Source organism: Manis javanica, chromosome 1, assembly GCF_040802235.1.
Source record: "Manis javanica isolate MJ-LG chromosome 1, MJ_LKY, whole genome shotgun sequence".
Classification (NCBI taxonomy): Eukaryota; Metazoa; Chordata; class Mammalia; order Pholidota; family Manidae; genus Manis; species Manis javanica.
The window spans coordinates 203,924,378-203,951,821 of NC_133156.1; the positions used below are offsets into that span (position 1 = coordinate 203,924,378).

The 27,444-nt window shown below is 36.9% G+C and overlaps 1 protein-coding gene across 1 annotated transcript in view; it reads left to right on the forward strand.

Moving 5' to 3' along the window:
- The first annotated feature begins 1,848 nt into the window (after nucleotides 1-1,848).
- Nucleotides 1,849-27,444, forward strand: part of FBXO11 (F-box protein 11) — a 105,807-nt gene continuing 80,211 nt past the window's right edge. The window contains exon 1 of the mRNA XM_037024441.2: nucleotides 1,849-2,812. Within this exon, the coding sequence (XP_036880336.1) occupies nucleotides 2,596-2,812 (217 nt within the window). The 5' untranslated portion in view covers nucleotides 1,849-2,595. The remainder of the gene's footprint in view (nucleotides 2,813-27,444) is intronic.

Sequence of the window (27,444 nt, forward strand, 5' to 3'; positions counted from 1 at the left end):
CCATCATATCTTAGAATGAGAGGGAGGGAGGTTAATAAAATTTGACTCAGCATTTATGTAAAAAATAAATAAAAAAAGACGTGGTTATCTTTTGTAACTTTGAGGTTAAAAATTACAGAAATTAAACTTAAATCTACATTTTCTTTATCCACGTGAATTAATGTGAGTAAATCTTCATCTGTGCCATACCAAAATATAAATTCTTTATACCCAAGGTTTTGCCTTTTATTTTTATTTTTGGTATTTCCTATAGCACCTTACATAGTAATGCATATACAGAAGGAACCAACAAGTACTTGTTAAATAAAAAAGTAAATTTTTGGAAAAATCAGAATTATGAATCCACTTAAGTGTAATAGCACGTAATCTTCCTGCAATTTTTTTCCCCCTGAATTTGAACTAAATCTAAAAATTTCCCCATTTGCACCTAGTTAAAAACCATAAAAACCTGGAGTCCTTTGGTTGTTTCCTAACAGCCCCCTCCTCAAATACTTTTTTGAGACGGAAACTTTTAAGTTTCTCCATTTTCAGGACCAAAGAGAGATCATCTCAAAATCACGTAATTTAAAAAAACTGAAAACAGGATTATGTAGTGCAAAATAAGTTGTCATTAAAAGGTGGGGGGGACCCTGATATCTAGAAAGGTAATTTCCATAGAGTTACATTTCAAATCAGGGACTGACTCACCTCTTCTTGCCCCCTCCTCCCTCCCGAAATACATGATTTTCTCCTCCTCCACCTCACTTTATCATACTTGGTAGACGCTTAGTATTCTACCTTAAACCCAGATGGCAACTGATCAAACTCGAACGAGAAATCACCGAGAAAGGCATGAAAACTAGAGAATCAGGTACTAACTGCCAGTTTTACCACATCCAAATATTGATAAACAAAAGGAGAGTGGAGAGAATTGAGAAAATGTGTTTTTTTCAGTCATCACAAGAGCTAGGGAATAAAAACCCGTTTTCCTTGGGGAGAGGTTGTGCCGAGGAGACCAGATACAGATACAAAAGGTAATTCCTCTTGGGGGTTTTTCTTTTCCTTTGAGTTTGTGGGATGTAAAATAGGTTGTTTTTTTTAATCATATAAACAATCATAACCTCAACATCTCTCCTTTTCTCACATATTATTTTCCGAACATTATATAGACCACGCTTTCAAAAAGTAAATTGACCGAAGGTCTATTGCCTATTGACCGAAACCTTTTCAAGATCTAAATGACTTCTTAGACTACCGACTCCAAACTTCGGTAACCGAGCTCAAAGCTTATACCTTAGATTTGCAAATACCCTTAGATTGACTAAAGGGCACAGACTCTCTAGCGCTCCCTACAGCTCAGACTTTGAACCTACCTACCACAGAAAATCCGAGTTACTAAAGATCAGCTCCTTTGCTCCACTTTTTTTTTTCCGCTTAAAAAATCGGTGAAGGTGGGGGCGTGGGGGAAGACTGAAACAGCTAACCGGAGAATTAATCACTTCTCCCCATTACATCAGCAGCCCCCGCCCTTTCCTCCGAGCACCTCCTCTCGCAGCACCGTCGCTACGCACTAGCGCTCTCTTCGCCCACCCCCCAGCTCCATTATATGCCCCGATACCTCCCCATTATCCCTCGCCCCACTACACTCCCCGTCTCGAGCCCCCTCCTCGGCAAGGGAGGGAGGAAACCCGAGAGAGAGGAAACGGGGAGTTGAAGGAAGGGACTTCACCCTAAGAACGGATACCCCATTGGCCCGAAGGTTGTGTGGGCGCCCACCATTGGCTGCTCTGTCGGAATCCCCACCCCTCTTCCTCCCAGCCCACTTACCCCTCCTCCCGCCGCCCCGCGGCCCTCCCCCGCGCCCCTGGCCAGCCCCGCGGCGGGGAGGGACCGACTGGGCGAGTGGAGGCTCCGGCTGTGTCAATGGCTCCTCCTGCCACGGAGCTGCAGCAGAGGCAGAGGCGACGGGGCTGAGGAGGAGGAGGAAAGGTTCCTTTAAGGAGGAGGACCGACGACGCCTTTTTCCCCCTATCTCCTCCTTTCACACTCATTTCCCCTTCGCCGAGGAGAGAAGGGGGGGCGGAGAGAGAAGAGGCCGAAGAAAGAGAAAAAAATTCCTCACAGAAATCTCTTTCAGGGTGTGGGGGAAGAGAAAAAAGAGCCGGGCGCCCCTGCTCCCTCCCTCCCCTCTCCCTCTCCTTCTCCTTCCTCACCCGCCCGCCCACTCCCCCCGCCGCCGGAGTCGCCGCTCGGGAGTCGGCGGGACCGGGGTCTGTCTCCGCCGCCGCCGCCGGCTCGGCCTCGGGCTCCCCAGGCGGGCGGACGCCCTTTCTTTCTCTCGCTCTGCCCGTCTTTCTGTCTCCGTCCCTCGCGGCCGCCCCGCCCGGCGGCCTCGGCCTTCCCGGCGCGTCAGGCCCGCCCGCTCGGCCTCTCGGGCTGTCTGTCTCCGCGGGCCTTTCTCCTGACTCGGGGTCCCCTCGCCCTCCCACCCACACCGCCTTCCGTCCCCTCGCCCCCTGTCCTCCTGCCCCCGCTCCCCACCCCCTCCGGCTCGGAGCTCGCTGTGCGTGTGCGTGTGTGTGTCCCTCCGCCGACGCCGCCACTTCAGCCCGGCAAATGAACTCCGTCCGAGCCGCCAACCGGAGACCCAGGCGAGTGTCGCGGCCGCGCCCGGTGCAGCCACCGCAGCAGCAGCCCCCGCAGCAGCCGCCGCCGCAGCCGCCCCAGCAGCAGCAGCAGCAGCAGCCTCCGCCGCCGCCGCAGCAGCAGCCTCCGCCGCCGCCACCGCCGCCTCCGCCGCTGCCCCAGGAGCGGAACAACGCCGGCGAGCGGGGTAAGGCCGCGCCGCTCCTCGCCGACGCCGGCTTGAGCGCCCGGCGGGCCGGGACCCGCGGGGAGGGAGGGAGGCCGGGGCGGGAGGGGGCGGCTGTGCGTCCCGGGGATGGGAGACGGAGGCTGAGCGGAGGCGGGTCCCCCGGTGCCGCAGTGTCAGCCCGGCCTGGGCCCCGGCTGGCAGGAAAAGCCGCGGCTTCCCCGCTCGCCGGGGTTCTAGCTCAGGCCGCGCTTTGTTTGGTTTCGGGGGCTCAGCACCTCTACCCCCACCCATCCCTTTGGCTTTTCGGCTCGCTCACGGACCCCGTACGAATCTGTTGGTAGCTGGGAGGAGGCGAAGGCTGGGGTTTCCCCCCTTTCTTCTGCCTCCACGGTTTAGTCTCCCCCTTCTAACAGAAGGTGGGGGGGAACGGCTGGGAGTGATCTGGCGGCGGGGCTGGCTGGGAACTTGTTTTCCCCCTTTTCTGTGTTAGCCTCCCCTTTCCTGTGGAGGAGGGGGAGAGGGGAATCGGAGTGGTCTGTGGTGCTGGCCGGGGAACTTGTTTCCCCCGCCCCCCCTCCGTAGTCACGGGGTAGGGGGAGCAGCGACTCCTCTTTCAACCCCACAATGTTTGCTGCGCAGTTTGGCTTTAGTTACAGAACCCCCGAGAAGGACCCGTTAAATCAAGACCTTTAAATAAATAAATATAGAACCCATCAGCCATTTCCAGCCCCCTCCCTCGCGTGCAGTGCGGTTACCCTTCCGTTCTGTGGACACCCCTCTCGCCTAGCAAACCCATACGCCACCGTGCTACCCTCCATCTCCTGGTGGGGTTTGAACGCCCCTTCCTTAGAACTGGCCTCTTGGGAGAGTGTGTGTGTTGTGTCCAAGGCCTAGTGAAATGTGTCATTTGAACTCAACTGTGCAGCTCTGTCTGGTAACCACCATTGTCTAAAGGCTGAAGCTCCGGTGGGTTGGATTCTTGCTTTAGCAGAAATAATGTTCAATTCTACTTTGATGATGTGGATATTTTGGGAGGCTTATCAGATGGGGTGTTGCACCTTGGTCTCCGGACGTAACTAGTTTCTTTTTTAGCTTCTTTCAGTGGGGGGTGGAGATCAGTACCATATTTATGTGTACGGTTGTTGTTTTAAGGAGAAGGGGAATTGTTAGGAGACATTTTGCGTGTTTTCGTTGGCGGATTAAGGTTAAATTTACATGCATTGCTTGTCACACCTCTTTTGATTAAGGAAATTGAGATTAAATGCCTTTTAAAAATTATACATTCTTTCCTTTAAAATTGTTTCATTGTACTTGATGAAAATACTGAACGAGTGAGGGAGGTGATCATCTGAAAAATAGTTCTAAGGGTTTTCACTAGTTACTCGTATAGATAGTCCTTGAGAAAGCAATTCACACACTGTATGTTGCTTGAAAGAATGTAATGTTTCAAGCCAGTTAGAGGTCTTGTGCAACATTGATGGTAAACGTTTTAATGATTCTTTGATACATTTACCTAATATTTTTTTGTAAATTAAAAATATTTGTAGTTTCATCATTTCCTTTCATATTTGCATATCAGGGTTCTCCTGTGTTCCATTCAGATAATATGCATGTCTCTTTCCAGAATTGGCACGATGTAACAGAGTTCACGAAAATCTTTGAGAAAACAATAGTGGATTGAAATTGTAGCATAATAAGGATTCTATGGCTAGAAGTAAGCTTTTTCAAGATGTACTGATTTGTTAATAACATTAGCGTTGCATCAAATCCTTTCGGGCCAAACTTAATTTAGTCCCATTGTGTATTTTTAAGTGTTTATTCTGAATCTCCTTTTCACGGTTTGTGTGTAATTTCAAACTCAGTTGAGGTACTTTTCATCTCGGACACTTTTCTTCATTTGTTTGGAATTACTAGCTACTAAAGTCTGTTTATCTTTTAAGTAAAGTGACTTGGTTGTTGGCAGTCGTGTGCGAGTGTGAATTTTCTTTTCATTGATGTCCACTAGTTGTTTAAGACGTTCATGAAGTCAAAATTTCGGTGTTTACTTAACTAAATGGCAAATCATTCACTGTAGAATAGTTGCTTTGCTGCAACTAGTATAAACTGTTCTGGAGAGTCTATGTTGGCACAGAGGGGAAAAGAACGCAACTGCTGATTAGCCTTTAGGGAAAATGCTATGGGTCTTTTAGAGGACAAGTAAATGACTTCAAAACGAATAAAACATTAAGATGAATTAAGAGACTAAAATAATAAAGATTTGCTAGCTTTATGTAAAAATATGTAATTCTTTGAAAATTGGTATTTGGTTAGATTTTGAAAATGTACAGTTCACATAATGATGAGAAGTTAGCCAAGAATACTCTTTATTTTAATAAAGTTTTGTGAGGAGCATGCAAAGTGTCACTTTCTAGTTTGGACAGGAGAGGTTTTGTTGTTTAAGAATATACTGGGGCTTCATAGTTTTGGCAAGGTAATTAAGGAACGACAGCTAACAGGTTGCGTGTGTTTTACTTTTTACTAATTCTTAATGAATATTTAATTCTTGTATTAGAGTCTTAGAATTACACAACAGTGGGTCAGACAACTTTACAGATAGGGAACTGAAGTGAGTCTCACTGTTTTAAGATAAATCAATTCAATCTATATAAAATCAAAGTTATTTCACATAAAGGAAGGACTTCAGGCTTTTGAGTGGTAATAAAACTTAAGAGAGTATTTTTTTTCGAGCAGAAATTCTGTCAGACTGGTTTTTAGTTGCTTCTTCACCCACAAGGTGATTGGTCTAAAGACTTCATTGATATCTCTTTTTAAAAAAATGCACACATGCTTTCTCTTACATGTAATTGCCAGTGTTTGAAGGAGAAACAAAACCTTATAGAGTGAAACCTTATGAAGACTTTTCAAAGCCTTCTGTAGGGGAGAATTTCTTACACCCCACATGGAGAAGTAATTGGCCTGGGTATTTCATTGAATGCTGTCTTCACTCCTGTTATCTGAAATGGCCCACTGTCTTAAGATGGAATACTAATCATTAGCCATTTTAATCTTTTAATTTAAATTCCTGTGTTTTAGGTTTCACACACCACTCTAAGCTAGTATAAAATAATTTGTGTTCCACATAGGGACACTTTGATAATATATTCCAGATTGAGTGAAACTGAAAGTGGTGTGCGGTTGGATTTTTAATATTTGTTTTCTTTTAAAATCCTAGAAGGATTTAGTTTTTGCAACTTGTTCTGCTGAATTTATCTTGCTATCAGTTTGGTTGTCTTTTTCTAGAAGTATGAGGAAAGCTTAAATGTCTGCAGAAGAGGACTTTTAGTTTTTCATTGTTAAAAGTGATTACTTTGAATAGGTAATAAAATGCACATGATACAAATTCAAAAGCCCCTTCTTCACTTGCCTTGAGATACCAAATTCTCCTACCTGAAATTAATCACTTTTATTAGTTTCTCACTTTGTTTTTATAAAAGATGAAATTTGACATCTGAAAATAATCTTGATAGGGAGTTTTTGGTAATAGGTGTAAATTTTTGTTCTTGTTATTGGAAAATTCATAAGATTGTTTTGATGTATTGAAATGTTAACTGTGATCGTTTACAGTTCAAGAAATTTAATGAAGACAATGTACTAATGGGTTTTGCTATTTCTACTCTGAAATCATATAGAGTAAAAATGTAATCAGTCTCTTTAATTCTATATTTGTGAGATAAAACTCTTATGATGACTCTGGAATTAATAGGGTTGTGACTTTTTTTTTTTAAAAAAAGAACTTGTTGAAATACTTCAGTACATATAATATTACATAAAATATTCCTGATAGAGATACACATTTATAATAGTCAGTAGTCAGGAAACTTAGTGTTCTAGTCATGCATGCTAATCATACTTTCTGTGAGATTGTTCCAGCCTATGAGATTTTGCCTTCAGATTCTTCTTAACTCCTTATAGTATAAGGAACTTCTGCAACCTTCCTACCTAAGAGTTCTAGACAAGGAACATGATTTTTCCTGTTTTAGGAAATGAGTACTCTGGGGCACTACTCTCCCATCTGCTGTCTAAACCTTCAAAATATTTACATCCCATGAGAGGAGAGATGCCACCCAACTCCATGCATGTGTGTGTGTGTGTGTGTGTGTGCGTGTGTGTGTGTGTGTGTGTGTGTGTGTAGAGAGAGAGCCTGTTTTCGCAAAGCTTACAAATTATTTGAGGGACAGAAAGGGGATAGTAAAAATGCTAATGGTAAAGTTATGCTGATGAGGCCTATAGGTTGTCCCTGTACTACTTTTCTCCCTCTTTCCTGGAAATTCTTGCAAACCCAAGGAAAGGCCAGCCAGGTTGGAGACCTACCACATAAGTTAAGAACTACCAGTAGATCCAGATCTGTTAGTAAGGACCTCAGACTTAGATTTGGCAGAGTTCAAGGCTAGTGAATATTTTGTTTTTTGGGTTATTTTCCTGTTTGAAACATTGAAAATAAACAGTCTATAATAATTATTTCAAGTTGAGATCTCTTACTGTCCCGCTATTTATACTTAACTAATAAGTAAATTTTTTTGTGTTAATCTTGGTGCACTGTTTTTCTGTTTTAGACCTTCTGTTTCAATAATTTCGACAGCTCTTTGAATTGCATTCTTGTCTTCCAGAGAACTAGCAAGGTACTCCCAAATTTCTGTTGTTACCCTCTGAAACTAAAGTTGTAGAAAAATAAAATATAAAGAATGAGACAGTTGCGGAGTATGATGGAAAGAGCTGAGAGTTAGAGCTAGGCAGATCTGGGTTCTAATTTTGGCTACACCACTAAGGAGCTGTTTGCATGGGGCAAGCAGTGTAACATTTTAGAACCTTACTTCATTATCTTTAAAATGATAGCACTTGCCTTATGGAATTATAAGGATAAGAGATAATAAAGTACCTACCACTTAGTAGATGCTCAATAAATAGCAGCTCTTTTAAATAATAGTAAGGAATGGAATCAGTCATATATAATGCTAAACTCAAAAGGTAAGAGTGTGCATAAGTCATTAAAAGAGTTTCTGACATACCCCAAAATAAAATCTTAGGTGACTTGGTATAATCTCAGAGAGACTGGTTTATAATTGTGAATCGTTAATCTTATGTTTTATGAAATGAAATATTCTTTGAATAAAGAATAAGGAAACAGAAGAAATGGATATTTAAACATTGACTCTGTTTCTGCTTATGTATTAGAGTTTATACCAGGCACTTTGTTATATACTATCTCGTTTAATCCTCTTAGTAGTTCTGTAAGATGTACATTGCATGGCAGTGTGAATGCAGTCTAAGTAGTGAGAAGAATTTCAAGATTGATTTATATCACCCAGCCTTTCCACAAACAGGGAGATACCAGAATACATTTGGCAAAATGTCTCCATCACTTTCAGGGAAGAGAATGACCTACCCCTTGCAGCACATCTGTATCCAGTCTACCCTATTGGAGACTGATATAGTAATCTGATACCATCGATTTTTGTTATATCATCTAGTTTCACGTTTCCTAAGTAACCTTCTGATCATAATTTTACCTCTCATGTATATTTGTCTCCAGAAGAGATTGTACTGATTGGCTAGCATGTTTTCCTAGCTTATTAATGAGATCACTTATTGTATGAAGAAGGGTAGATTTCCCTTGAATTACTCATGAGTTATGAATAAAGGTTGTTAAGTCATTTTAGCTCATGGTTATAGACTGGACTATTTCAGGAAGGAAAAAATGAGAGTTAAATTAGACTTCACTGATAACTTTGACAGGTTTGTGGACTATTGTTTTCTCACTGTAGCTTGATGTCTTTACATGCATAGCTTAGATTTTAATATACATTTGTTTAACAGAAGAAATGTACTTAAACTTAATCCTTAGAAAATAGAGAAATGAAACCAACTAACTTCCTTTACATAATTTATTTTAGTTGAAGACAAATACTGAAAATATATACTTTGAAAATGAATACATTAATTGTATACTTTCTTATTTTAAAACACCTGAAGTAAGGTAGCATGTTAAAGCAAATATAAGGTCTGTATGTTATTTGCTTACTTTCCCAATTTCTAAAAATCCATTGTCAAATATTATAACGGAAACAAATTGTTCCCTTCTAGCAAATGGAAAATTGTGTGACTATATTCAGAGAAGGAGAAAAAAGTTACTAAATCCTATTCTCTCAATTTTAAGGTTTAAGGTTTTTAAACCGTAAAAAAACATTGAAGAATACTAACACATCATGAGAGAGGAGGTACCATTCATGTTTTTTGTGAAGAGAGCCTATTTTCTAATTCTCAAAGCCTAGAAATTATTTGTGTGACAGAAATGGAGTAAGAATCTGCTTTTCTATTTTCTCTTAGTGTACAGCACCACCCATTTTCCAGTCTTATTAGGTTATGCCAAAATCTTTGTTGAAAGTTTTTCTTTAGTGTGGGATTAACTGGCTACATATGAGTCAGCCTTTGGTATTGGTTTCTTTAGTACCATGTATTGATAACTGACTTGAACTTATTTAATTTAGCCTTTGCTGGTGTGCCGACTCTATTTGGGTATAGATAAGAGAATTCTTTTTACACTCAAGTATTGGTTTTGTATCTTGCATCATCATGTAAAATATAATATATATATAAGCACATGAGAATTTTTTATGAGAATCTAACAGGAGGAAGGGAATAGGGAAGAACATATAACTGTTTTTTATCTATCTTTATATTTTGAGATGTATAGGGTTGGTATATATGTGTCACTAGTAATTGTTTCTTCCCACATAATCATACTTTTTCATCATGCCTTTTTGGGGGAAAAAAGGCTTTAAGGAAAATTAGATGTGAGTAGAATTTAATAAATGAAAAGCAGGGGTAATTCCAGGTTTGTATCATGGCAGAGATGAAGGATCAAGGAAGACTTCCTTAAAGGAAATGGTTGGCGGGGGTGAAGATACTATATTTTTAAACCTACTATTTTTGGCAAAGTGAATGGTGAAAGAAATTGTGGAGTCACTCATTTTTTCTTTACATAGAAGGTCAGCGATATGTTATAAGTTGCCACAGAACTAATTCACAGTTGTGAGCAAATGACTGATATACCATAATTCTTTGAAATGCATTCGCATTTTATGAAACTGATTATTTAGACACATTTTATTTTAGGCCCAATAAAAGAAATAGGAGAAACAAGCAATTAGGAAAAATACTTTTTCTGGTAGGAATGCTTCCTCAGAGGCAAAATAAGTGCATCAGGGGAGAGGGAGAGCAAAAGATTCCTGCAAGAATCACTTACCTTACACATTTATTGTTTCCTAATCTACTTCTGATCTAAAATTTTTCTTTAAATTTCACTTTCATTGAATGAAGATTCACTTCCATTGGGATGGAGAAAGGAGAAAAAATGAGCAGGTAAGGAGCATCAGTATGTAGGGTCATTTAAATTGGCAGTCATTTGATTTAGAAACAGCCTATAATTGTCTCTATAACTTAACAGAGTTACTTAAATTACTTAAATTGGAAATAATTTTATTAGTCTTTTTTAAACTAAGGTTTTAATGAAAGTTTACAAGCGCACTAATCATTGGTGTGTAGCCTGATGACTTTACACAAAGTGAACACATCTGTGTAACCAGTAATACATAGATCAAGAAATAAACATAGCCAGCATCCTGGAAGTCCATCCATCCTGCTTTTGTCCTCCTCCCCTTTTCCCCCAGTGCCTTACCAGCCACTACCTCCACCCTAAATCTATCTTTCTAATTGCTTGGATTAGTTTTACCTGTTTTTGAACTTCATGTAAATGCAATTACCCAGTATGAATTCCTTTGTGCCTGGCTTCTTTCACTTGTGAGTTCCATCCATCTTGCTGCTTGTAGCAGTAGTTTGTTCATCCTTATTGCTGTATAATACTACATTGTATAAGTACACTACAATTGATCCATTGTATAATTTATAGACAGAGTTGTTTTCCTATTTGGCTGTCAGTAATAGTGCTACTATATATGTCTTTTGGTGAATACATATACATATTCCCTGTAAGTTTTAAAATTCAACATTACTTATCTTTTCCCAAAGACAAAACTTCCATTTCTTTCACAAAGAAATGGAAGATGAAACAGCTTTAAGACAGATGAAAATATGGTTTCTTATAATTATGTTGCTAAAGCAGTTGATTTTATTCCAAATATTAATGGTTTTCTTAAGTCTTCTGGTGTGTCTCCTCCTGTATCCTTTTAACAGTTCAGTCTTAGAAAGTTTACCCATCAACTTCGTATACTTTAATTTTCCCCAAAGACTGTTGGTTTGTTTTTAGGAGGGGGAAACCTTACTTATATTAAGGAATTTAAAAAAATACTATGTACTTTAATATGTGATTCTGACCCTTCATTCCAAAAACTGTTTTCTTTCTGCTAGTATCTCCAAAAGCTTTTCTTTCTGCTACTGCTATAAATATTTTTGTTTGTCCATTTCAGTTTGGAACCCTGTTCCTTACTACTTTTAAGCTTATTTGGTTGATTGTTTTTTCCCTCTGCAAATCATGATTATCCTTTATCATCTTAAATTCAGCTGCTTTTTTTTTTGAGGTACATTCAATAAAATGCACAAGTCTTAGTGTACACTTGATGCTCAGTGAATTTTGATACATGTGTACACTCACATAACCATCACTCATATCAAGATATATCAAACATTCTCACAGATTTTTCCCCTAACTCAAATTCATCTTAAAAATTATAAAAATTTCACAGAAAAATTGGGGCACATTTTCCTCTCACAGTTGTTTTTTGTAGTCCTTGACCAAATATGTCAGATTGTGACATACGAAAAGAAGGTGTAAAAGTGCCTTTGCCAGCATCATTGTTCTTCAGGTGAAACCTTGTGCTAAAGTGTCAGTGGCTTGTAAGTTTGTGCTCCCTATGATACAGGTATCCCCTGAGAATGACAGGTGGGGTTCTGTTCTTAGGGAATTACTTACTTGAAACTGATGATATAGTAGCCTAAGATACCAAAAGAGTAAGATATCATTGTTTTATGTCTGCTCTTTCAGCACTTAACAGTCCAATGTTACTGGTAACAGTTTTTCTTTCTTGTCTACAGCGAGCAGGGTGGAGGAGATTGCCATCTTCCCTTCTATTTTCTTTTGTTTGTTTGTTTGTTTGTTTTTCTCACACATAGCCACATTCAGTAAATGTTACTGTTAAGTTTAGGGATGTGGAGCCTGATCTTTTCTTTTTTTTTTCTAGTTTCTTACTCTCATTTCTAAATTAGAGAATTTTGACCAAGGTGACTTCTGAAATGCTCTAAAACTCTTTGTGTATCATCTGAGTTACCAGTGTAAACCAGTGAGGTCTGAATTTGTTAGGTATTACTGTATGGATGTGGTTCTTGGCTTTGGGGAACTTATAGTTGATTTAGAGATTGAATTTAAATAACATTTGAGGTGAAGATGAATTGCAAATAAGCATGTCAATAGTGTTTTCATTGTCTTCTGATAAAAATTTTAAAGGATTTTAAGATATCTGGAGTTTCATATGTAACATTGTCCTTAGACTGTTTGTAAGACCAGAGTCTTTTGAATTTTCTATGAAATACTATTAAGATGAAGATTTGTTAAGACCCTCTACTGTCTGGTCTGGTATATGTTCTACCCTTTAATCACTCATTGAATTACCCTTGTGCCACACTCAAAAAGTTGTTGCAGCTCAAAATTTAAGCTAGATTATAGCATGTTTATGTAAGTAATTAAGAAACATGTTAGTGAAGGGAATTACCTGCAGAGTTGGGATCATTTATCTTGTTTTCATCCTATTGTCCTTCATTATATTCATTGTTTTGCCCTTACATACAGCAGCTGAAGGTAGGAGCAAAGATTTAAGTTAGATTATATGTTGCTAGAATCTAAGATCCTCTGTTGCGAGATTAAACAATACTTCAAAGTTCTTCATAGCATCTGTAATCCCACAACCATATAGTTGTAACTCTCAGGGTGTCTTTATGGATCTTTTCCGATTCTGACTTAGTAGCTCTATTGCTGCATTTCACTGGAAACCTGTGCTCTATTTCTGAGTTACTTGATTTGAGAACTTCTTAGCTGAATCTTTAAAGCTGAAAAACTGAGCTGGGAAATCTGGATGGAGTGAGCTAGTCCAGGATCTATAAAGTTAAGTCTTGTTCTACAGGACTAGAAAAATGTCACATACCAGTCATAGACATGCATTGACAACACACATTCGTGCACACAGTGAAACTGGGAATATGTACTCTTGGTTTTGTGAAGTGTCTAAAAATTTTTGGTGAATGTTAGCAGCAGTGTCTTGGGATGGTGGGGGTGAGGTGATTTTTGTTACTCTTTCTATATTTGTTTTTCAAACACACTATGTGGAATCCAGAGGGAGGAAGGTTTGTGTTTTTTAAAAGAATTTAATAGTTATGATTGTGATCTGAACTTACTTGGTTTGATAACAAATTCCCCACATAGGTCATTTTAAATTTGAATAAAAGCTTAAAACTTTACATTTTCCAGTGTTATAAATGTATTTTAAGTGCTTATTAATGTGGACCTTTTTAGTTTCAGTATTCACATTAGCTTAGGATAATAACAGTTTGTGTCATTGATAAGAAATGAAGATAACTGATGATCAAGAAGTTAGAATTCAGAATTAAAAACAAAATTTGATATTTGGGACTTTGAGCCTGTGATTCTTTCTTTCTAAGATAAATTTATGACTATAGATTATGATAGTAAATACATACAAATAATATTTTTATTACATGCCTGACTGAATGATGGAAAATGGAAATTTAGGATGCAAACGATCTGGATACTTAGAAAGAAAAGAGATTTACTGTTAGTTACAACAGGTTTCTTCTGTACCCTGGTGGTATGGGATCATGTATATTTGATAATTTTTTGTGGGGAATATTTTTTTCCATAAAACTCAAATTCTGAAGCAATTAAGGACTATCAATTAAGTTGGAACAGACTGCCTAGGGAAATTATTTGATCATTATCAGCAAACACACACACACACACACATACACACACACACACTCTCCTCTCCCTTTCTAAGATATTATATTTAAGAAGTTTTGTTGTGGGACCTAATATGTTTGGGAATAACAATTGTTAGGACCCTGACAATGGCGTTCAAAAAATAGGGGCCTTTGAGTCTTAAGTTTAGCTATTAGATTTGGAATTAACTTATCTCACACTCATTTGACTAGTCTGATCATCTTACAGACTATAAACCTAAACAAGCATTTTCCTATTAAAAAATACACTAAAAATCTTTTATTGAAAGAGGGGAACTGTTTGGTTTTTTTGAAAGTTGTTTTTAAAGTAGGGACTAGTGATAAGGTTTAGAGCAAATCAGTCATTAAGGGTAGATTATAAATTGCAGTCAACATAGTTTTATGAAGAGCAGATTACAGACATAAAGTACTTTTCCAAAACACTGACTTATGGTAGCCGAAGAGGGAACTAGAGCCAGATTTAAATACAGCATTTATTCTTTTATGAAACAGTCATATTGGTGTTGTGACAGTTGGAGGAAACTTTAAAAGTTGTGTTATTTAGAAGCTACAACTTAGAAAAATGGCTAGTGCTAATCATTTGCAAATAGGTATTTAGTAAATGGTTGTTTCTGTTTTCCTGCCACTTCCTTTTCTGGACCCAGATTGTTCATATAACTACAAATTTAGGTTACTATGTATAATTTCACAGATGATTTGTGAAAATAAGAATAGAAGTCAAATTACCTTGAATAGTCTGTTAAAAAGAAAAAAGCAACTGTTAGTTTTTTGTAGAAATAACAACAAAAAAGTAGTTCCTTAGAAATGTCGAACCAGAACAAAGTATAGCAGAAAGTGATATGGACTGTATAGTTGAATGAATCTTCCTAAAGTTTACATGTGCATGTTAAACACATGGTATTGTATCACAGCAGTAAGTCTTGTAAAATGTTGGAATGGTTGGAAAAATTTAAGTGTTATTCTAAAGAGGGACAATCTTTAGAGTTGAAGTAATTGAGGGACAAGCTTTCATGTGGTTGAAAGTAATACTTAAAAATATTGCTGAGTTATTTTTCTGTGTGCTCAGAAAATAACTAGAGAAAATGAATTTAAATTATTGATGATGTAGACTGATGTGAAGAGCATCTGGTGAACATCTAAAACTAGTCACTAAAGAAGATAACATACTTTCCTTTTTTGATGGCAGCCATTAGATATTTTAATTATCTTAGAGGTGGTAAATTAGTCAGAAATTACAGAATATTGGAAATAAAACCATAGCCCCCATTGTTGAAGTTTATTCACTTGTTTATGGTGGTGTTGGGAATTAGAACTCAGGTTTTCTGACACCTAATCAGTGAAGATGGTGTTATCTGTTCTTGTTCCATAATTTTATTATCATTCTGTTCATTTTTCACTTGAGAGTTGTTGAACCTATTGATCTGATAAAAATGTCTGTAATTCCTTAGTTGAACTAAACAAACCTTTATTTTTTTGGAATACTTGTCATATTCAGTAACTTATAGAGTATGCAAATAAGATTACAGTTTGTTTCTAGGTAATTGACTTAATTTTTTCATTGCTTTGTTTTGGCTATGAGTGGTTGGAAAAAGCAGTTACATTATTTAGTGTAAGGTGAACCATGTTGACCACAGATTCATGTGATGATTCCCAGTTTTTAACTGATTTCAGATGCTTTGAAATGGGTTAATGCTTTTGAAAGAGGTAAGCAAAGTTCTTTTCCACTGTGAATTCAAGTCTCCATTTATGATGGTGATGTTTCAGATCAATGAGGAAATGATTTACTATTCAGTAAATGATATTGAGGTTATTGATTATTGATTTGGAAAAACATTCAGTTAGTTTTTTACTTTGTTCAATACCAGAAAACACATGCCATATGACTAAAGAGCACAGTAGTTCTTTGAATTTTTGAATTTTTTTATTGTAAAAACATTGAACATGCGAGCTACCCTTTTAACAAATTTTTAAGTGTACAATACAGTATTGTTAATAACAGGTGAGATGTTGTACATCAGAACTCAAGAACATACTCATCTTGCATAACTGAAACTTTATAGCCGTTGAATAGCAACTCCCCATGTCCCCTTCCCCCAGCCCCTGGCAACCACCATTCTCACTGTGCTTCTGTAAGTTTGGCTATTTTAAATACCTCATATAAGTGGAATCTTATTTCACTTTGCAAAATGAACTCCAAGTAACAGCGCAGCATTTTAAAAAAAATAAAAGAATTAGAAGAAAGTACTTTTTTACTAAACAAGGCCCAAAAAATCCAAAAGTCATTAAAGAAGTATCAAGAAATTGACTACATAAAATAAATTGAAAGTTCTGTACACTGAAAGGTGCTAATAAAGTTAATGCACACACACATAATTATCAGACTTTTGGAATGAATATAGCTGTGTAAGTCTGAATCTTTCCCCTCTAGAAGTCATTTTTTTAAAAGTATAAAAGAAGAATAAGAAAAGTTCTGCAACTTCCATTTTCAGTGAACCAAAAGACATAATATGTAGACTCCAAATTATATTTAAGGGCTTTCAAAGCATCTGAGAGGGGGCAGAAGCTGTGAGCTTTAAATATGCTTACTGAAGGTGAGAGGTTTGCCTTAAAGTTCAAAAGTTAAATCTCTTGTTTGTAGTAGCAAAAATACCTGGTTTGATTCAGAAAAGAAGGAAAGGTAGATAGATCTACATGCACACAGCCATATGTACAGGACCCAGCCTTTTCTCTGTACTCTGTGTAGCATCAAAGGAGGAGATTCTTTGGACTGTGAAGCCTGTGTTTCCTTATTCCACACTCCCCTCCCTCAGGAACCTATGTAAGTAGTTGTTTCAGAAAAATCAAATTAATTTTCTGATGAAAAATACTAAAATTTGACAAAAGACAAAGGACACTCATTAGGAAAATGTTGCTGCAGAGCAGATGCAAACTGTGATCCAACACTGCCATACAATTTTTTATAGAGTTGGAGAAAACTTTTTAAACTTTCAAGGAATAATACAAAGCAGAAATGCAGGAACTTGTGGAATAGATCACAAGGCAATAGGAGGAGATAAAAAGTGAAATGAGAGAACTCAGAAAATAAATTGAATAGTAAAAACAAGCAAGTGTAGATGAAATTGGAGCTTAAGGAGGAGACTAAACCCAAGGAAAGCATTATGAGGGGCATAGGAATAAAAACAAGAAAAATGGGCAAAACAAAATGGAAATGAGGATTTTTTGAAGTTTTAGGAAATGATAAAAAAGACAATAAATCAAAACACACTTAAAATTGAAAACCCCTAAAGAAGAAAAACCAAAACAATGCAACAGAATAATTGTTATAGGTACAATTAAAACCTAACTGAACTGAAATTTACATGTGGAAAGGGTACCTATTCAAGGGAAAACTGACCAGAATGGTCATAGAGATAGATAGATTACTTTGGGCAGCCAACCACCCTCCTCATCCGCTGCATTGAGGTGGTTTATAAGGGGTTGGCCTCAGATTGGTTCACAATTTTAAATACCAGATGACAGTAGAACAGCGTTTACAAGGAAATTAAGTAGAAGCCAGAGATGTCATATCCAGTCATGCCGTTCAAGTATAATAGGTACAAACAGGCAATATTGTTTACATGAACCCTTCTTGACTGTGCTCTTTAGTCATATGGAATACAGTGGTGATAGTATGTTTCCTTTTGTAGGGAGTTGGGGGGGGATAGCTGATATTCTCATTCAAGTGAATCCTTAGTCTATGAAGAACAATCTTAAAATAACTATTTACCTCAAGGTAAAGGAAGAAATAATAGACACAAAATAAAACCAAAATTAAGTAGATGTTCATTAACAAATGTATATAAATTGTTCATCTTAAGGAACTAGATAATAATGCTATTATATCAGGTGGGGGGAGGAAGACAAAACATAGTAATTTTAACATTGTTCATATAGAGGAACTAATAGGTATCATCTAAAGAGAGAAGCACAGGAATTCTGCTAGGTTGTAATTATAAAGGCAACCATTGAAACAAAAATACAAACCCTACTAAATATTGAGAGAACTACAAACCAATCAAAAAGAAAACATCTAGTGAAAGAATATTCGTATACAGCAACACACACAACAAAACATGGCAGTGCTAAGATCAAACATATTTTTCATATCAAAAAATATAAGTAGGCTTTACTCACCTTTATAAGAAAAAAATTTTCAGATTACATTCAAGGCAAAACCAATTCTTTGGGTTATACAAGGTACATACTTAAAACAAAAGGATTGTGAAAGGTTAACATTTTAAAAGATAGGCAAAGGTATAAAATAAAGCAGAGAAAAGAATATAGGAGTGCCATCATCTTAAAGTCAAGGTAGAGTTCATACTAAAAAGATTAAGTAAAGAGCACTTAATTCTTAAAGAGTAGAATTAAAGTTTAACAGCTGTGAATACTTGAAGATTAGTTAACACAGCAGCAACCTAGATTAAGCAGAAATTACAGAAAATACAAAGAAAAATAGAAAAATGTCAGTAGTAGAAAATATTTAATTGAAAGATACAAAACAAGCCTTGAGAAAATGCAAAGACATACCATGTTTTCTGAATTAGGAAGAACAGCATTGTAACAGTTCTTACTGAGGTAATTTATAACTTTTTAAAATTAGACATGCCAATTGCAAAGTTAATAAGGAAAATAAGCAATAATAGCCAGGAAAACAAAAAATAAAGAGAACAGAGCTAAAAAGGGTGGTGTGATCATTACTTAGGGTTGTGGCTTATACAAATTGCATGTCTATTGTAGGGAAAGAAGCAGTGAAAACCTCCTAGATGTGATTTAGTGACTGGACCTACAGGAAGAGAAATCTGCAGCAGTTATAGTTGATCCTTGAACAATGTGGGGGTTGGTGTACCCACACCCTGCGCAGCCAAAAATTTGCAAGTCACTTTTGACTCCCCAAAAACTTAAATATTAATAGCCTACTCATGACAGGAAGCCTTACTGATAACATGAACAATAGATTAGCACATATTTTGTGTGCTTAGTATATATTATATACTGTATTTTTACAATAAAGCTACAGAAAAGAAAATGTTTTTTCAAATTGTTGCAAAATCTCCAAAATATTTTCCAACATACTTATTGAAAAAAATCTCAAGTGGACCCATGCAGTTCAAACCCTTGTTCAACTGTACAAGCTTCTTTCTGGGGTGGGAGGCTTGGGTGAGAAATTGCAGCAGATGAAAAACTTTAGGGTGAGGCAAGCACATAAACATGTCCACCAGTCTCCCAACCCCCACCCCACATGCACACAACTTTGACTTATGATGAACCGACAAACAAAAATTCAAAAACACAAGAAAAGGAATCCTTAAAAAAAAATGTCAACACCTTCATTGAAAAGAAAAGTAAAGAAAATGCTCTTTGTGTTTTGATTAGGAAATATCTCCAGTATTTGTTGCATAGTGGGGGAAAAAAGGAAATCATAGTACAGTGGTGATAGTATGTTTCCTTTTGTAGGGAGTGGGGGGATAGTTGATATTCTCATTCAAGTGAATCCTTAGTCTATGAAGAACAATCTTAAAATAACTATTTACCTCAAGGAGGTAAAGGAAGGAATAATAGACACAAAATAAAACCAAAATTAAGTAGATGTCAATTAACAAATGGATATAAAAAAACACTAGAAATCATTTAACTAAACTCAATACATAGATATATTGGACTGAACATGGTTAATGAAAGAGTTAGTGATTTGGAACATCATATTGACTAATTTGCCCAGAATGTAGCAAGAGAGAAGTAAAAAATACAGAAGAAAAAATTAAGTTGATAGATTGAGACATTGAAACATATGTTCAACAGAAATTTTAGGAAAGATTAGGATAGTAGAGAAAATATTATTTAATGAGAATGGTTAAGTGTCTCAGAATTGAAGTGAACTTAAGTTTCCATATTGAAATTGTACATTACCAAACAATGGTTTAATGGTTTAAATACAAAAAAAATATCTACCTCTAAATTCTCAATAGTGAAATTGCATAATATAAAAAATAAAGAGCTCTTTAGAATGATGAAAAAAGCCAGAGTTCCCTATACCAAAACACCAGTTAGTTATACTGTATATTTACCAGAATAATAATTTCCAGAAAATAGTGGGATATTCTTTCCTGACAATGTATGGAATGTGCTGTTTATCTATAAATCTGTGTTCATTTAAACTGTCAGCAAGAATGAGGCCTAAAGTAAGGATATTCACAAAAACGTAAGAGTTCATCACTTACACAAAAGGTGCACTTGAGCAGGAAAAATAGTAAACTAGAGATGGGAGAATTGGATAAAAGAATACATCATGAGCAAAGAACTGGTAGAATATGATTTTTGGATGAGGTTGACTATTGATTGTAAATATGTGTATTTTTAAAGACAGAACCAAAATACTAGACAATAGTAACAAGAAAGTTGGAAGAAAGGGATTACATTGAGTCAAGAATACACCAGGAAGTACAGACATACAATGAACTTTAGAGTATCTAAAGTATCTTAGAAAAATAAGTAGCTATTTTTGTGGCTCTACAGCCATACAACCTGGAGAATCATTAGTTTATCCCTTACTAGCTGTGTGGCATTAAGGTAAGTTTACCTCTCTGTGCTTAAACTTCCTTAATCTATAAATGAGGATGACAGTAATACCCCCTTGTAGTGTTGTGGGGAGGATTAAGTGAAATACATATAGAGAGATTAGAACACTGCTTAGTACATGTAAGCACTTAATACATCTTTGCTGCAGCTGCTTTTATTTTCTTTTTTATCTTAAAGGTAACCACAAAAAGAATAGAAAATCTGGGGGACTTGGTGAAGGGGGGAGCCTAGTAAACGTAATGTCCTCCATGTAATTGTAGATTAATGATACCAAAATAAATAAATAAATAAATAAAAAGAAAAGAATAGAATAGAAAATCTGTGGCTTCCAGGCCAGCAGATCTAAAATATGGGAAAGAAGAAAGCTTATTAACTTTCATATACCATCAGGGTCAGTTGGACTAATTTTATTATTTTATTTTTTGAGCAGTTCCTAATTTATTTTAGAAGGGTTGGTATTTTGTAACTTTTATTATTTCTTAGAGATGTCCAAAGAATGGAGAAATTTTACTTATTTTTTAAAAAATAATTCTATGTGACAGTTGTCATATGGATCCATCAAACCCTTTTTATAAATCTAAATTCATAAAGGTACATTATGGGATCTTAATGATCCCTGTATCTTGAAATATTTTGCTAATCTAGGAATTTCATCATTACCACCAATTCTTTCCTAGTGTGCTAAAAAAAAAATCCTAAATGAGTAAGAAAACAAGAGTAAAGGAATCTCCTAGAAGGAAAGTGCAATAGCAAAACAGTAATTTTTCAGGACTTCTATTGCATGTATCACATTCTCCTTTAAGAAAATATAAAAGAAGTTGAGAGATGCACAAATCAGAAGATAAATGCAGAGAGAAATTGTACTCAAGAACTGAGCTGTCCCAGTATGGTATCTACTTGCCACATACTACTACTTACATTTAAATTAATTAAAATTCATAGAATTTAAAATTCAGTTCTTCACTAATGTTAACTATGAAGTAGTCACATAGAGGGAATATAACTGTTAGCCTCATTTCACTATGGCTATCATATTGGACTGTAGAGAGAGAGAACATTTTCATTATTGGGGAAAGTTCTGTTGGATATCACTGCTCTAGACTAATTTGATAGTAAAGTTGATCATGTAAATGATAGCAAGATAAATCATATACATAATATCTCAGATTATGAGACTTGAGCTGATCATATCCAGTATGAACTTTCTCAACCTCAAGATTGGTTAACAAACAATATATTTCTAAGGACAAAAAGAAATCTGGTATGCTCCAATCAGTCATTCATCAGGAATAGTTTTTAACACAAACCTGGACTGTCCCATTTTGCTAATAAAAAAGGTCCTGTGACAGCAGTCTTCATCTCTTAAGATGTTTGTATGTAAAAAAACAACTTAGAACAAAGAGGTTTGCTATGTTTAACTTCTTACTAAAATTTCTAATAAAGTCTTCTACTATTCCTTTATTCCCTTGTAAATTATTTATAAAATGACCTTTAAGTTTTTCAAAGGAGTCTGTTGGATCCTGGTGGTAAACATATACTGAGGGTTAAAGTAAGAGAAAAAGGCAGGAAAGGGAAGAGTGGGAAGTAAAGAAAAAACAGACTAAATGAAATAACAAAACAAAAAAGTAGGAATATAATTAATCACAACTAATGGATAAAATGTATATGTTTAAAAGTTACATGTTTTTTAAAAAAACAGTTAACTGCTACTTGCAAGAGATATACTTAAAGCAAAGGAACACAGGTTAAAGTTAAAGGAATATGAATGTGATGAACCCATATGTCTATCTTTTTTTCCTCTAGAAACACCACAGTGTAATAGCAAAATAATTTTTTTTGAAGGCATAAAGGTACAAAAACAGAAAAGGGAGAAAGAAACAAAAGAAGCTAACATTTTGGAAATTGAAAAATGAATGGATAGGTGGTAACCAACTTAGCATAGGTACTAAAGTTGAAAGTAAGCCTATAGGAATGGAAGCTATAAGAAGCAAGCCAAATCATGCCAGAAACATAAAAAAAAACTCAGGAATTGGTGGCACAAGCACCTGTCAAGGCTTAGTATGCAACAGGCTAAACCTGGAGTACTGATTGTAAGACTTTATAAAGAGCAATTAGACTTTAACTCCCTTCCTGTATCCTGTGCTAGGTATTTTCATCTTCACAAGGCAAAAAGCTGAAAGTTTATGATAGAGAAGAGAAAATTCACCTGATAAGGGTGAAGGGTGGGGACTTCAAACCTAAAATGGCGATTAGATGGAAAGAGTGCTTATGAAAAGTTGGAAACCCCAGTGCCTTAAACTTTCTTGCTGCTGTGATTTACAGATTTATATCTTTCAGGGAGGAAGTTAGAAGAGTACTCTCCAGGAAGACTGACTTGTCTAAAACCATAGACTTAACCAGTACTGACACTGAAATTTTTTTATCCCTAGTTTATTACCATACAGCAGTGGTACTCAAATTTTTCAGTTGGAGGACTGCGTAAAAGCTTTTTAAAAATGTGGGTTATAACTATTTATAAATGAAATAGTTAATAAAGCAAAATTTTAGATATCCTTTAAAAACAGTAATAAACTCATGTTAATATACTTTTATGAAAACTTTTCTAAAAAATAATGGAGTAATATTGTTTTACATTTTTACAAATCATGTCCAGCTTAATAACAATTTGCCTGGATTTTTATATCAATTTCTGTGTTTAGTCAGGTGTGATATTCCATATCATGTATGTAACCTCTGGAAAACACTGTACTTGTGAGAAAATAGGAGTGAAGTAGCATATAATATTTAAGTATTAATAATGAAAATAGTTTTGATCTTGATACCCCCCTGAAAGTCATCTCTTGATGACTCCAAAGGATTCCCAAACACATTTTGAGAAAAGCTGCTCTATACTAAAGCCTGCCAGTCATAACCCCACACAGAATTTCTAAACAATATTTAGTGCCTCACTGTCTGGACAGCTGGAGATGACCAGATAATTGAGGAAAACCTGTAACATGAAAGGTACAGGGAAGAAAAAACTTAAACTAGCACAGAAGGCTAAATTTACAAAGCTCTGAGATCAGAACTAGAGGTTATAAACAAGGAGCATCATAGACTAAAAATGAACTCCAAATGAAAAGTATCAGAGCAGATGTGAAATGTGAAAGGTATGCCTATAAAGTAATAGAAGGAAATGTTGACAGATAATGTTTCTAATACAGGAGTGGGGAAGGACTTTGTATACAAAGCCAGAAGCACATTGCATGAATCAAAAAGTGGAATAAACTTGTTTACATCAGAATTAAGGAGTTCTGCAAATTGAAGGGGCATCATGATAGAATGGAAGAAGATAACTTATAAAATATAGAAACTAACAAGGGATTCCAATAAATCAAAAGGAAAAAGCTACCCCAATATAAAAATACATAAATGTTCTAAAGAGGCAATTTGTAGAAGGAGGAACCCCCAAAGCTATTAACCCTATCATGTTCAAAACTATTAGTTAACAGAAAAATGTAATTTAAACCAATGAGATATAATTGTACCTGTTAGTTTGTTGAAAATGAGAAAACTGAATGCAGTATTTATCTATTTCATCATAACAGATTGCCCCCCAAAATTAGCATCTTAGAACAACAACTTCTATTATATCACAGTTGTTGAGGGTCAAGAATCTGGTAGAACCACCAACTGGGTGGTTCTAGTTCAAGGTCTCTAATGATATTGCAGTTAAACTGTCATTTGAAGGTTTGACTGGGGCTGGAATATCTGCTTCCAACATGGCTCACTCACATTTCTATTGGCAGGAGAACTCAGTTCCTTGCTCACAGTTGACAGGAGATCTTATTTAGTTCTCTTATGCATGGGCCCATCCACGGGGCTGCTTGAGTGGATTCATAAGGCTTTTCCTAATGCATAATGTTACGGACTGAATCTTGTGCTGTCCCCCACCAAAAAAAATGTGTATGTTGAATCTAATCCTCAGTGTCGTGGAATTTGGTGGGGGGGGGGTGGCTTTGGGAGATAATTAGGTCACCAGAGTGGAGCCTGCATGAGTGAGATTAGTGTGCCATTACCAGAGACCAGAGAGTTACTTAACCCTTTTTTCCCCACCATGTTAGGGATACAAGGAGATGTCAGCCATCTGCAACTTGGATAAGGAGCCTCACCAGAACCTAACCATGTTAGCTTTATGATCTTGGACTTCAGCCTAGAGAACTGTGTAAAATAAATTTCTGTTGTTGATAAGCCATTCAGTTTATAGTATTTTATAGCAGCATGACCTAAGATACATGGCATCTGGCTTCCCCCTGAGCAAGTGATTGGAAAGGGTGCAAACAGGAAGCTGTTGTGCCTTTTCTCACCTCCTCTCCCAAATTACATACTGTCATTTTCTCTTAGCTAGAAGCAAGTCACTAGGTCCAGCCAATACTTGAGTAGGGGAATAATCCTTCACTAATGAAAGGAGAAGTTTCAAAGGATTTTGGACTTTCTAAAACTACTGCACTGGGTAATGCCAAGTTTTTTTAGGAGTATAGATTCTGTAGCCTTTCTGGAGCTCAGTTTAGCAGTGCTAGGGTTAGCAATATGAACACCATATGACTCAGTAATTTTGATTTACACCTATATCTTAAGGTATTTGTTAAAGTTTCATTGGGATATGTACATGGATATTAACTGCAGCATTATTTGCAGCAGCAGAAGTTTGTGAATGTACCATTTTATTAGTATGCTAAGGCTGCCATAACCAAGTACCACAACCTGGGTGACTTAAAACAATAGAAATTTATTCTCCCATACTTATGGAGGCTAGAAGCCCCAAATCAAAGTCTGAGCTGGGCCATCACCCTCTGAGACTTTAGATAGAATCCTTCCTTGCCTATTCTAACTTATGATGGTGGCTGTTAATCCTTGGCATCCCTTGGCTTGCAGCTCTGTCAGTCCAGTTTTTGTGTCTGTTGTCATAAGGCATTCTGTTTGTCTTCACATAGCGTTCTCTTCTTCTTGTAAGGACACCCCTCATATTGGAGTAGGGCCCACCCTAATGACCTCATCTTAACTTCATTATATCTACAAAGACTCTTTCTAAATAAGGTCACATTTACAAGTACCAGCAGTTAGGACTTCAACATATCTTTGAGGGATACAGTTCAGCCTATGCACACATGGACTATTACTATGCAGCAATCAGAAGCAACCAATTGGATGAACACATGCACATAGTATGTAGTAGAAAATGTAAGAAACAGAATGAGAAGGTAGTAACAGTAATATTTATGTAAGTGAAAAAAATCAATGTATTAGGGTTCTCCAGAGAAATGAAAGCAATAGGATGGAGATACCTATCTATCTATCTACATACACATACAGTGACAGAGATTATAAGGAATTGGCCCACATAATTATGGAGGCTGGGAAGTCAAAATCTGCAGTGAGGGATGGCAGGGTAAAGACCCAGGAGAGACAGTGGTGTAGTTGAAGTCCAAAGACAGGCTGCTGGAGACTTTCCTCTTTCTTGGAAAGGCTGTTCTTTTTGTTCTAATCAGACCATCAATTGATTAGATGAGGCCCACACACATTATAGAGGACAGTCTTTTTACCTAAAGTTTACTGTTTCAATGTTAATCTTGTCCAAAAACGCCCTCAGTACTGACACATAAAACTAACCAGCACAAGTCCACCCTTTCTCAAGCTGACACTCATATACATCTCCTTAAACATAGTCTACAAATAAAAATAATGACAAGGTCATACTTACACCTAACGTGACACAACTATCCTGTGTACAACCAAAAACACGCTAACCCTTTCCTCAGAGGAAGAGGCAAAGTCCTTGGATGATGTTTACCCTTCTTGATATCCCGTAACTTAAATTCTGTGATGTTATTTTTATATGTACTTTATATACTATGATATAAACTCAACACATATTAAATAAGTAGATAAGAGAAAGAAGAAAAAGATATTTGTGTATGCATACAGATATATAATAAAAGAAGGAAGAAATGCTCATGACAATTACAGTCCTCATTTCTGTAACTGCTCACACGTGATAGCTGGTATTTATAACTACTGTTGACTACTACCTGTTCTGTTTTATCTTTGCCTTCAGCAAGTAACTCAAGTGTTTATGGTTCTTTACCTGGTACAGTGACCCAGACCTTCATTTTTGAAGGTCTTGGCCATTTGTAGTTCTGTCTGAATTGGGTTGTTGTAGTTTTCCATTGATTTTACAGGACATGATAATAGTGAGAGATGCCCTTGGGGGTCTCTTGTGTTATAGTCATACTCTTCTTTGCCTCCATTGTGGGGTAACAGTCCAGTTTCTCCTTGGTACAATCATCCAAGCACAGTAGATATGAGGAGTCTAAAATGTCCAGGTGGCAGTTTTAATTTCCAGTTCATTGGAGTCATTGTTATATCTTCTGATGGAAACATTCCTTCCTTAGGAACTAAGACCTCTAGGCCAGTAGAGCATAAGATCATAGAGATGGGAAACAAAAATTTTGCTTAGTGGGTGACTAAGGGTAATAGTGGGTGGTGCCTCTTCTACCCCTTGATTCCTGGATCTGTGAATCTTGACTGTAGGAGAAACAGCACCATATATTGGATGCTAACTTAGAGCATATACAGCCTCCTGGAGAACCTTGCCCCCGATCTGCAAGGCATTGCCACATAGCTGGTACTGTAACTGAGTCTTCAAAAGGTTATTCCACCATTCCATCAAGCCATCTGCTTCAGAATGGCAGGGCACATGGTAAGGCCAATGGGCTCCTTGAGCATGGACCTATTGCTGCACTTCATTTTTGTGATGTGAACTCTGCTGCTCAGAAGCAATGCTGTGTGCAATACCATGAGGGTGGATAGTCATTCTGTAAGTCCATGTTGATAGTTTTGGCAGAAGCATTGCATGTAGGGAAGGCAAATCCATATTTAGAGTAAGTATCTTCCAGTAAAAACAAATGCTGCCCTTTCCATGTTAAAGCAGTTCCAAAGTAATCAACCTGCTACCAGGCTGATCACCCCAGGGA